The 12,743-nt window shown below is 39.7% G+C and overlaps 1 protein-coding gene across 1 annotated transcript; it reads right to left on the reverse strand.

The window, feature by feature from the left end:
* Positions 1–176: 176 nt before the first annotated feature.
* On the reverse strand, positions 177–12,469 carry LOC145480629 (T-complex protein 1 subunit theta-like). Its single transcript, XM_081458903.1, has 18 exons — positions 11,867–12,469; positions 10,944–11,034; positions 10,590–10,669; positions 9,101–9,157; positions 8,689–8,763; positions 7,744–7,813; positions 7,249–7,331; positions 6,864–6,909; positions 5,945–6,006; positions 5,481–5,618; positions 5,241–5,312; positions 4,571–4,677; positions 4,278–4,344; positions 3,624–3,711; positions 2,829–3,016; positions 2,410–2,574; positions 1,712–1,831; positions 177–1,221 (listed from the first exon to the last, which is right to left on the reverse strand). Exons 1-18 carry the CDS (start codon positions 11,921–11,923, stop codon positions 1,156–1,158), a joined length of 1,632 nt encoding a protein of 543 aa, XP_081315029.1. The 5' UTR covers positions 11,924–12,469; the 3' UTR covers positions 177–1,155.
* Between the last annotated feature and the right edge of the window lie 274 nt (positions 12,470–12,743).

The raw sequence follows: 12,743 nt of genomic DNA on the forward strand, positions 1-12,743 counted from the left end.
ACATGTCCGTTTTAGGGGATTTTACACCTTTGGATTTTCGTGAAACTTGCCTTGCAACAAAATTATGAGGAAAGTCGCTAGTCCACAGACCCTCTATTTTGTCCTGAGTTCGTCGAGATCGCATTTAGCAAAAGTATTGACGCAGGGGATTTGAAAAAGGTCTGAATGCAGCGGGGTGGCTCTGGGGACGGACAAACTTGTGCCCGCTTCTCAGCCGCTCTCTTGCTCTGCGCACACATAACTCAAGCTCTCGAAGAAAAATAACTCGTAGCAAAATAAACATCTCTGGACAGACAAAGTCGCCAGAGACAATGCCTAGTGAAACAGGGACTTTATTCGTAACTCATGATGTAATATGCCCTACAGCTAACTTCACAAGGAAAAGCAATAAAAGGCAAGAGCTTTGAACTCTATTTAAGTGTCTCTTGGATTTTTGCTCACGTGCAAGTGTCCTGAAATCCGAAATTTGTAGTTGACCAGGTTGCACTGAACGACGGAAGATCACCGACTTGGATAATTTTAAACGACGAAATAAACGCATCAATTCTCTTTTGAGCGTTAGCCATAGTTATGAAATGCGGGACCACACAAAGTGAAGACAAATTATTTTCACCTCGGGGAGATTCTGAGCTACGAGACCGGAAGGGAGCAAGTCGAAGAGGCGCGCGGCATTCAAATATACTGAAGTTGCTCATCATTACCGCAACTTTGTTGAAACTCAATCAAGTGACTCGGACAACAGTAGTTCACACTTGGTATTTATTGGTGCGCTATGCTTTTCTGTTGGGTAACAAGGCAACATTCTACGTCAAGAAATGGTCAATGTCGCGCCCATGACTGACAAGGTGTCCAGGGATTAATTTAAAGTTCAACAAGACACTTTGCAAAGGCACTGAGACCCAGCAGTTTCTCTATTAAACCCTGCAGTTTATCGTCACGCATTTGAACGGACGAAAACATGAGAGAGCTGCGGACGAAACGAAGTCGTGCCGTCGTTTAGTTTCGGCTGCAAAGTCACGGTCAAAGCTTGGCAAACAGCCGCAGATGGAACAGGGAAAAATAGGGAAACTGTTGAGAGTCTACAATGGAACAGACAGCAGGCCAGATTATTCTTCTTTCTCGAATAAGGTTTGTTCTCAATCCACAATTCAGAGGTTAATCTTCATCCCAGTTGGGATTATCCTTCGGTTTTGGTCCTCCTGCCGGTTTTGACATGATTATCTGAAATGGAAAACAGGTGCCAGTAAGCTCGCACGCCATAAAATTAGCAGTGTTCTATTGAGTACAGATTGCGTGTTTTTCTCCGCCTACAAACATATCCACGCAACACGCTCTAGCCAATCAAGACAGACAAGCTGTTTTCTGGACCAATCACGAGGAAAGCCAAAATCAAACTTTCAATCATTGCGCGCCCAACTTACGCACGTGTTCACGCGTTTGAAACCATTTACTAAGTTTTCTTCAGGTTCCCATTAGTCCTTAGTGCTATTTACGTTTGCTGTGATTGTTTTCTGATTTATTACAAGTCTCTCCAGAATATTGATGATTCGTTCGGATCCATAATTTTCGGAACCTATCCTGCGCTGAGAATATAGCGATCAAGAAAAAAAATTGAGCAGACATTGTGTTTCACCGTGCCGATAGCGCCCTCGACAGATCCCAAAGCTATATCTCTACGCTACCTGGAAACATACTGAGAAGCTTTTCATACCTGGTCTACTCTAAGTATTGTAACAGCTGCATCAGTAGCGAACTTGAGAGCCCAGTACTTAACAAGATACAAGTCGAGAATCCCAGCTTTCACCGCATCTTTCACTGCAGCACCACCGCCCTGGTAACAAAAAGGGGAAAAAAAATCAAATTTTGCTCGAGAAGAATCAAAGCCGGTGGCGAGGCAGGAGAATTTAAACAGAAGAGTGCATTGTGCCAGTGATGCTCTCTACCACTCGTCCCCTCCCCCAAGTAATTTGCCCGACTCTTATTTTCGTGTCTGAACAAGCCGGCCGGAACGAACTCTGTAAACTACGGACATTCACGATGCGTCTGTGATTTGCTACTCATTGCGCCGGAATCATAGATACTAAATGGAATTCTCAAGTACTATATTGTCAGTATATAATTTTTTTCACGAATTTTTTCGAAACAAGGACTGTTTTCTCAGGTAAGGTATAAAAGTTTGCATTCGAGCCTAATGGCCGTCAGTACCCGGCATTCATAAACTTTGGAAGACAGAGGCCATTTGAGAGTTCAAGTCCTCGCCAAAGAAAACAACACAATGGCACTTGCCAAGGCTAAAACCCGGACAGCTCTCGTGCTAAGACCGAAGCACCCTATTCAATTACGAACAAATAAAAGACATGCAAAGATCTTCATGACTCTTATTTGTTAACTCAAAAGCAACAACCATACCTCATTGTCAAACCCCGCATTCTTGTCCCCACCCTGGTGGGCAGCGTACAGTTTAGAGATTACTTCCGTGGCTTTGACGCCGGCATTTTCCGCGAGGGTCCTGGGAATGATCTCAAGAGACTCGGCAAATTTCTGGATAGCGTACTGTTCAAGGCCTGCACATGTCTGTGTGAAAAATATTACAACTCACTTAGCCAAGATTAAAAATCTCTCGATCTGGCCAGTTTTCATCATTATAACAGACAGGGTATTTAGTCCATGTTCATTTTCTCGTATGTTCGATTGTTTAACATAGACTGTTCACCGCAATAGACTGCAAAGCCTTTCTATCTTTTCAACACGCAAGAACGTTCTTGAAAAGAACTGTGCCGAGGACGCTGGGATGGGGGCGGGTGGAGAGTGCTAGTCAGTCAACATACCTCTCCAAAGCTAGATATCTGTTTAGCGAGTTCGATTTCAGTGGCGCCGGCTCCTGGTACAAAGCGATCATCACGAGTGAGAGCTTTGAACGTGTTCACGCCATCATCAACAGCTCGCTCCACATCATCCATGATGTTTTCAGTTGAACCTCGAATGACCACAGTGGACACAGCAGTCTCTTCGCGCTCTGAAAACAAGTAAATAGAGAATTTCAAGACTTCGAATTTTATTTAGTCGTTTTGCTGACAGTAATTTTATGTCATCCGCTTATTGGTACTACAGATGAAATCCGTCAATTTTAGGATTTCAACTGAGTTTTTTTATGGCTGTCCCAAAACCGAGTTGAAGGTTTAAGTAAATAAAGCTCAGTTACAATTGCTACTGACTGGTTCAAGAAATTTCAAATCTTCTCTGGTTGGTTAGCCCATGCACGACGCTTCAGTTTTAGAGTTAATCCTATAGTTGAATATAATTGTGTTTGTATCTTTTTTGGATTTAAATGAGCCGTTCAGCGCCTGAGCGCTACGTGTATTAATAAACGATTGATTTATGGATTGGTTGACTGACGGACGGACAGACGGACGGACGGACGGACGGACTGACTGACTGATTGATCGATTGATTGATTGACTGATTGATCGATTGATTGATTGATCGATCGATCGATCGATCGATCGATTGATTGATGATCGATTGGTTGGTTGGCAAGACTGAGTTTAACAACAACAGCCAGAGAAAGAACTCAGTTTTTTCAAGTACGTTTATGGCAGAACAATACGTCACCCAAACAGTACCTTGTTTGAAAATTGTGACAGAGGTGCCTCCAATCTCAGACACCCTGATTTCATCACAATGACCAATCTCCTCCGCAGTAGGGGTAGTCTGAAGGGAGAAAGAAGAACAATACTGTTTTTTTTTTTTTTTTTCAACAAAAAAACCACATTATTTGAATAAATTATAGTGGAAGCTCTTTTCACGAACACTCCGCTAAGTGATAAGGTCCCCTCAGAAACTCTCTCTATTTGCGTTACGATACTCTGTAATTGAATGCTCCTGCAAGCACCTACATGTACTTCTGTAAGCTTTGGATTTGACAAATTTTAATTTTTAAGTGAGAAGTCACTAAAAAGATTTCATTCTTATAAGGGGCCAGCTCCAGTTATGATCACTGTTTTAAAGTCCAAGAGATGGCTGCTTACAAGCGCTTTCTTTGTAGTTAATAAATAGTTACAATAAACAGATTATTTCATTTCACTTTGACAAAATCACTTGATATTCACAAGTCTTCACAGGTTAGATGCAAAGTAGCTTTCACTGTTGTGGAAATATTTCAGTAACTACAGCTTACTAAAGTATTTCATAACATCTCTGAATTGTACATCCACTTTATGTGTTCTTCCAATACCCCATAAAATCTACAGGAACTTGTCAAAAAAAAGGAAACTTACAAATTTTGGAAGTATGATTGCACCAACTGATCGACATAGCCTTCTCAAGTCAAACTTCGAGGTTAACCTGCAAAAGAGTGATTCAAATCATTATTCTCACTATACATCTCTAAAGAAGTTTGAATAATGTACATTGACTTACACCTCCATCCAACCAAAAGAAAATGAAATCAGTTTATAGGTATTTAGAGGGTTTGGAAGTTTCAAAATAGGCTTTTAATGGAAGCATTGGGAGTATAGTCATTCCCCCAGAAATAAAACTAACAGAGAGAGAACCTGAAATCTAAACTAACCTCACTACTAGAATATTAAACTTGTTACAAAAGTGAAGAGCCATCTCGCCAACTTTCCCACCAGATACAATGCAATTAACACCAGTGTCAACAATGGACTTGATTTCCTGAAAAAAAAGACAAAAACTTAGGTTTTAAAATGTTGCAAACCTTAGCAAAACAAAGCATTACTGAAAATTTAGTTCCTTTGACTCATTAATAACTACTTATTAACGGAGAGTGGGGTCTTTGCAGGAAAATCTCAAACCAATACCTTGCCGTATTGACCAAGTGTTGGCAAGGTCAATATGGCAAGGCCAATATGGCAAGGCCAAGGTTTGAGATTTTCCCGTAACGGCCAAAACACTGCGGTCAATAAGTTGTTGATTTTATGGCTTTTTGCTAAATGGTTTTGCAGGGCCATAATCGGCCACTGGGTTGTATGGGAGAATAATGCCCTAGAATTAGCCAATCAGAGAGCATGTGATATCGGCTACTAATTAAATACAAGCCATATAATAATTCCACATATTACATGTAATAATTTAACATTTCAAGGATGCAGGGCATTACAATGATGACCTGGCCATCTAAGGTGAAGCATCTTTGCTTTAAAAGTCAAAATTCTCCAAAGTGAACAACAGAAAATGTGTGCAAAACAGTGACGAGAAATTTGATGCTGGTGACTGACCTTTTCTAGCTGCTCTTCCTCTCCTTTGCTGAAGTTCTTCAGCTCCTCTGCGTTTCTGATGAGAACTGTTCCCTATGTTGAATTATGTGATGAACAATTTGAAAATTTTAGTAAACATGAATCATTAGCTATGTATTCTAGGCATCAAGTATGTGATCATCACAGGAAGAAAGTCAAATTCACCTTCCCCCTCACCGAAAAAAAAAAAAAAAACTGCCCAACTGTTTTAACTCAACTGACCTTGGTTTCTGTGTTCATTGAATCCAGTGGACATGAAAATGCTACAATCTTGGCATCTCTCAGTGCTTTGACATCACCCTCAACCTCTCGTTTGAACACCATTCCTGAAACTACTTCTGAACTGTGGATACCTGAGCCCTTTAACACACAGATAAGAAAGGGAAATCACAATCCTACTGCGTGAAGGAGTTGACTAGTTGTACCAAGAATTACTTTTACTAATTGTTCAGAAATATCACTACAGAACGTTACTTATTATTGCCCTGAAAGTTCATCATCACATGTTACTGTAACAGTACCTCAGGATCTTAAGTGCAAATGGTTCCCTGTTTCCTGAGGCCCTAGTAACTAACAATAAGGCATTTCTTCATGCAACTTATCATCAAAGTACATTTGTTCTGTTATTTCATTGATAGGTCTAATTAATTAATGGTACACCAGTACATGACAAGCTGAAAACTCACCAAAATTTTTGCAACTCTGACATTGTCTACATTAAATGGACTCTTCTCTGGGAGTATTGAAACTAAAGATAAGACAAAGAGAAACGTGTGACTATGAACCAAGTGGCCCACCAGGCTGGAGCTTATCCCAAATTTCTGTAGCATGAAGTGACTTGGAGTATTTCTACTCCCCCCTGGATGGGATGTTAGTCCATCGCAGGATTACCCCCCCCCCCCCCCCCCAGCACTACATTCACCAGTACCAATTTATACACCTGGATGGAGAGAGGCATTATGACAGTAAAGTGTCTTGACCAAGAACACAACACAATGTCGACTCCTTGGCCAGGGCTCAAACCCGGACTGCTTGATCTGGAGATGAGTGCACTAACCACGAGGCCAGTGCACCTCCCTTTGGCATAAATAGCACAGTGTAAACATTACAGCACATGTCATTTTGCGCACGCTACTTTTTGGGGGCAACAGTACTTGGATGACTTCCTATTATAGTGCATCTTGTTAAAAAACAAACTCCAGTTTACCGTAGTAGAAGTAGTACAAGTAATTCTAACCAATCATTATGGAACGTTATTAACCAATGGTTATGCTTATTATTAAATTTTGTTATTTCATCAATAATATTGGACAGGTAACTGGACATTGTATCATCTAATTCATGCTCATTCACCAGTAAACAATATTGGAATCGCGCTATGCTGTCATCATTTTTTGGTAATCACTTGTATAACTACAGTTTGCCTCCATTCAGTCTTACTACCGTTGATAAAGTACATAAGGGGTTTATAATTGGTCCAAGCACTAGATGAGTGTACAGTATGCTATGTATTGCTATTCCTTTATTTACCATACAGTATTTTATTTGAAAGTAAACTAAAGAAAACAGATTAAATGCCACAGACACTGATGATCTGTCACCTACCACATGCTTTTGTTATAAGCTCTGACAGGAAATCCTCATTTCCATACTGAGACAAATAAAATAAAGGAAATAAATTAGAAAATGCAATGCAGTGTTTGACAATTTCACCAGCTAATTTGACTGGAAACTAAGGTACTGTATAATGATATGGTAATGTGAGCTAACAAATTGATTTCTTTTCTTTTTTGGCTTATGTGTCTGTGTGTTTCCTTTTGCATAAGTTGGAGTGTTAATTATAAGCATAGTGGTAATGTTTAAAAGTTACTGCAGGTACCACAACCATAGCTATTCATTCCACCTTAGAAATGCCTTTAGTTAATAGTCTAAGAGTGTTAACAAGACCTCTGCACTAAGTATTCTGAAGAGTGTTTTAAGTGAGATGTACCTGTTTACTGCCTACAGCAGTTTTAAGAGCCTTTGCAACTTCTTCACTATTTCTTAGATCTGATAAGCTTGAACAACTCAAATCTAGAAGGGAATGAAAAATATCATTGGAATTATTTGAGCTGCCTTGTATAACTTATAGCTACACACCACTGTACAATAGTACGTCCCTGAAATTGTAAACACTGGTAAGATGGAAAGCAAATGTATTGTCCAAGAGTGCAATGCCCAAGACCCAGGTTCAAATGTGGACCACTGGACCAGGAGTCAAGAACGCAAACCATTAGGTTGCCACATATCCCCAACAGTCTTATATGCCCCTTTGGTAATGAGGAGACAAAATGATGAAATATTCACATAAACCCATTGTGTTATCCACTAGTATTCAGTTCAGCACACAGTGCCCCCCAACCCCCTTTGAACAGCAAATCTTGGGACCCATTGGCACTTGGAGTTTTTAATAGTTTTGTTTTTAGCATAATAGCACTAAGTATACCTGGTAAAATTTCTAAGGCCTTCTTGCATGCTTTCTCAAATCCTTCAATCACTTCAGGAGGCGAGAGGCCCTAGCAAGGAAAAATGCCTTAAGTCTCCGTTAATGTAGTTAACCCTAATGTACTAAATTGTTCAGAGCAGCAAAACCTTTATCAATTTACTGATAAGATTAGAGGAAGCTTAATGATCTCTGTGAGAGATAAACAATTTACAGCACCAGAATGTGGTCAGAGTACAAGGTTTAAACTGGAAGCGACAGTTGATTCTAGTGCAGTACCTTCAACACTTAATGAAGTCAATCAAATTGCCCCAAGTCAACTTTCTCTTCATAGCATGAAATAAGTTACTGTACAGTCTTAGGATTTATAGTGTAATCATTTGCACTGCATCACCTGCTACTCTCTTCCCTGGCCATGTTTCAACTCCAAGCACACCACAGTAACAAAGTGAAATCACTGCAAGCATTGAGCTTGTTGTGGGTTTTTGTCTTGTTATATAGCAGGGTTTGGAAAGGTATGCTTGGGATTTTACCGGAATATGGAGTGGGATTCAGGGAAACGTACAATATCTAGGCAAAACTCAGGATTTGAATGGTCCCCTGGGAGTGGGGTTCACCAAAAATTAGGGCACAGGATGCAGAATTTTTGTTGTTGTTGTTGTGAATTCAGGAATTCGTTACAACCCAAATAAATGTTTTTGTGGTCACAACAAGGTGAGCACTAAAGGCTGGTTTTCCCTAGCGACTTCAGCAGTAAATTAGAGGCTGTACAATATAAGTGCTACGGGAACTACGCTTATGGTATGACACCTTAGGAACATTGAATGTCTTGTGGAGGTGTCAACTGACTGGGGATTACAAATACTCAGGATTATGAATCTCTGTCTTCACTGCAATTACTAGTTTAAGTTGAACTGTCAACTATGAGAGAAAGACAACAGTACTCACCATTCTGAGAAGCTCTTCAGCTGTATCAAGAAGTGCACCAGCAAAAACTAAAACAAAATTTGTTCCATCTCCAACCTTGCAAAAGACGTGGACAAGTGAAATGAAAAACATATTAATACTGGACTACTGAAGGAAAGCCAACAACATAGAAAACCACTTGAGCCTGGACCATTAAATCAGCAGGTATATTTAGTCCAAATAAAGTGGAACCCTGTTTATAAAATTGACCACCAAACAGCCACAGTGACTAACCAAGCTTTTCAACAGCAATTATCGTCAGCAATTAACGTCATTAGACTGTTGAGCTAGTTGTAAGGCCAGGTTGCTTCCAGTATTGGCTTATTGGAGTGTATATGGTCTATGAAAGTCACATTAAAAGTAAATATCCCTCTAACTTCTCAGCTACACATACTTCCTGTTCCTGCATCTGTGAAGCTAACACCAACATCTTGGCAGCTGGGTGTTGTACCTAGTGGAAACAGGAACCATAAAAGAACTTGCAGTCTGTGTTAAATGATTGACCACTTCTAGCAGTCAGTAATCAAATCTGGCTTTTGTGAAACTGTACACACTTCAAGCTTTTTGCTGGGATTAGCCTAAGTGTTCAAAGCTATGACAAGCTCACCCAAGCCAACCCCAAAGTCTTCCCAAGATGAAGCAACGGAACATAAGTTGCGGTTACACATCGTCCTTTTACCGTGGTAAAAAGGCTCTTTACCTCGGGGAAACTCATAAATCGTGTGTGACCGCCATTTCCCAAGGTAAATTTACCGTGGTCCATTTCCATGGATACATAAAAAAGAACAAAAGAATCCCCCATGACATTTACCAAGGTAAATAGGTAGGTTTTTCAAGTACCCCAAGATAAAATGACCAATCGTGAGGCAAAACTAAGATAAGAAAATAAAATCAACAGAGGAATTTGAAATTAAATATGATGGCGTGAGGTTTAGATTTCCGGAGGTCAACCTTTGCATGTTCAAGGCAGCAAAAACATGCTCTTTCTTAGAATCATGGAAGGATGGCGTTCTAATTTGTAAGTATAAAGCTTTTTTTAAATTTTTTTTTGCTCATTTTGCGTTTAAATATAACACAAGCCAAGGAAGATCTATAGTACATTTTCTTACATGTGTTTTGATTCCATCCTTAGGCCTAGAGACAACCAACAAGGAGATTTGTACAATGGATTTTTATTCAATCGAAACCGCCAGCTTGATAGGACCAGTGAAATGCCCAGTTTTCAAGATGCTTTTCAAAGTGCTCCTGGTTTTTATTACCCTACGAACTATGGCAACATTTACGGGCCAGGACCGTCTTCACGTCCAGCTGATCTCCAGGATTATACATCTTCTTCGCCTGTAGCTTCAGAAAGTTCAGGATCATCTCAGTCGCAAAGTCCAGGAGCCAGTGCTCAAGATGATTTCCGCGCAAGCAGCAAACATTTGTGGACGTGGAAGAACCCAAACACTTCTGGGAGCGCGTACACATGCTTGATTATTTCGCCGCGCTATTAGGTAGTTGATACTGTGCGCTATGGCGTTAATAAAGCACAAACGGAGTCTCCGCCTTCTAATTCTTCGCTGTATAAAAAGCTGATAAAGCAAAGTATTAGAGGACTGTCGAAACAGTATAAGTAACAGTAGCGAGACGATGCTTGCAAGCTCCCTCGAATTATCCATTTTCGCATTTTGCGCCGAGACCAGTCAAGTGTGTAAGATTGACCTTGGTAAAGTATTTCGTGTGTGACCGCAAACACCTTGGTAATGTAATTCCCGCGGTAAGTTTACCTTGGTGTTATTTACCTTGGGAATGCTATTTACCTTGGTATGTGTAACCACAACTATAGTGTCACACAGGTCTGAGCTAATACCAAAATCACCCAAGTCATAAATCATACATACCTCTAATTCTTTGATTATTGTAGCAGCATCATTTGTTACAAATAATTTTTCCAAATGATTGACAACCATTTTATTCATCCCTTGAAATAAAATCAAGATTTAGTTTCATTTAATTACAATAAGATTAGTCTTTTTAACTTGTTCAAATCCCAAGATTAAAATATTTTTATTTTAATTGATTACCGTACATTTCTCTTGATGTTATATGTGTAATTTTCTGAGAAATAATATTATTGAGGGTTGATTATTTATTCTTCTCATCACCTGCGGCAACCTGTCTATTGATAATGTATCAAAATTATAGAGAGAAATTTTATGGAGGTAAACTGTGGGAGTTTCTTAGCTACATCGTACCATTTGGTCCTAATGATGATCTTGTTATCTGGGTAAACTGTCGGCAAGCTGAAATGTTTCTGTAAACAGCTTCATCACGACCTGAGAAATGCTGAAACACATAAAGGTATGTTAGTCAAAATTTGATTCATCACGAGCATTTACAAATACTGCCTTTTCTTGATCAAGGTGGCTTCGAAATTTCACATTTTCTTAGTTTGCTAAAGATCTGCCTACAGATTTTCATTTCACTTTGCATGAATGATTAATCAGAGCCAGTTACTAATTCCTGAAATTTTGAAGTGGGGTCATAAGGGTAAAGATTGAGAAAAACGTTATTAAACTACTAGTTCCCAGTCATTCATTTTGGCTATTCATTAACACTTAAGCCTGGTTCTCATATGCCGGCGACTGTAGGAAGACACTTTAAACACCGAGGCGTTTACAGTGTGTATTGTACGATCATTGTACAAGGATTGTTGCTATGTTCCTCATGTCTGACATTATTAGCTTCTATCGACATCAATGTTTGGACTATGCATAGATCGTTAGCAGGCCTGAGTGGAACACAAATCTACGCACCTTAAAATTTTTGTAACTCATCTCGTCAGAAATGACAAGGAGCTAAGTTTTGAATGAAAAATTATTACTTCCCGGGCCGGTCTACAGCAAATCTTCAAAGATCTTGATACTACTTTAGTATCGAGTTTAAACAGACAAAGCTATTTCAACCTCTTTCAACTTTACATGGTCACAAACAAGTCCATGTACCGCTTTTTACGAGGTACAATTTTGACAAATTGTATCGCACGTGCCCACCGGCGAGGTCAGCTGGGTGAGTTTATCAAAAATCCCCATAAAACTTATTTGCATCGACAATTTTTGGCACAGATTAACAGCAACAACAAATTACTTACTGTTATGTATTGAACTTCATAACATACCTTTGCTCCTTCTTTGAGCATATGCTGAAACATCGTTTTAGGGACTGAGAGCGCCATGTTGAAAGTTTTGCCTTCACCCGATACACGGTGCTAACAGAATCCTGGGTAATGTTAGTGCCAAGCTTCCACGTTCCGTACCCTCCCTCATGATGAGTGTCCAGACTCAGTCCATTGATTTTTGACGAAATTCGAGGTGTTTGGATATTCGATGAAACATTTTCTCGAGTGTTTGATATATCTTCTTAATCGAAACAAAAACTAGGGAGTAAACGGAGAAGTAAAATCGTCAAAATCTATGGCTAATTATGACCAGGTATCCAAACCTCCTTCATGTACGGTTGTGTTAACTTGTGTAATACGTTTGAAAAGGAAAAATCTTAAGACCTTGCCGTATTGACCGAGTGATAGCGAGGCAAGGTCGAGGTTAAAGAGTTTCCCGTAAAGACCTAACGTTCTAGATTAATTCAGACTGCTCACATCCCTCGCTCTATTTTCTCGTATTTTTATTCGATCGCTGAACACGCGGATAGAATCGCGAGAGACGTAAATAGAGAGGCTGTGATCAGCCCTTTTTTGCACAGCTGTCACAACCCTGATTTTCATCAAAACTTTAGCTAGTGCTATATATCACTGAAAAGCCAACTGCTTGCAGATGAAAAAAAAATGTATTCTTCAGTGCTGTGTCAATTATTGTAACTTGACACCAGGCTCTCAAAGTATCACATGCTGTGTATGACTCCTATGCACTTGAGAAAAGATTTTTATCAACACTTTAAAACAAAAAAATGTCTGTGTACTTGTATTCTAAATTAAGCAAATGTCCAGCTGCAATGAATGAGGGATTTTGCGAAACTTGAAAGTGCGAGCTCTGACAACC

The sequence above is a fragment of the Orbicella franksi genome, chromosome 3 (genome assembly GCF_964199315.1).
Source record: "Orbicella franksi chromosome 3, jaOrbFran1.1, whole genome shotgun sequence".
NCBI lineage: Eukaryota > Metazoa > Cnidaria > Anthozoa > Scleractinia > Merulinidae > Orbicella > Orbicella franksi.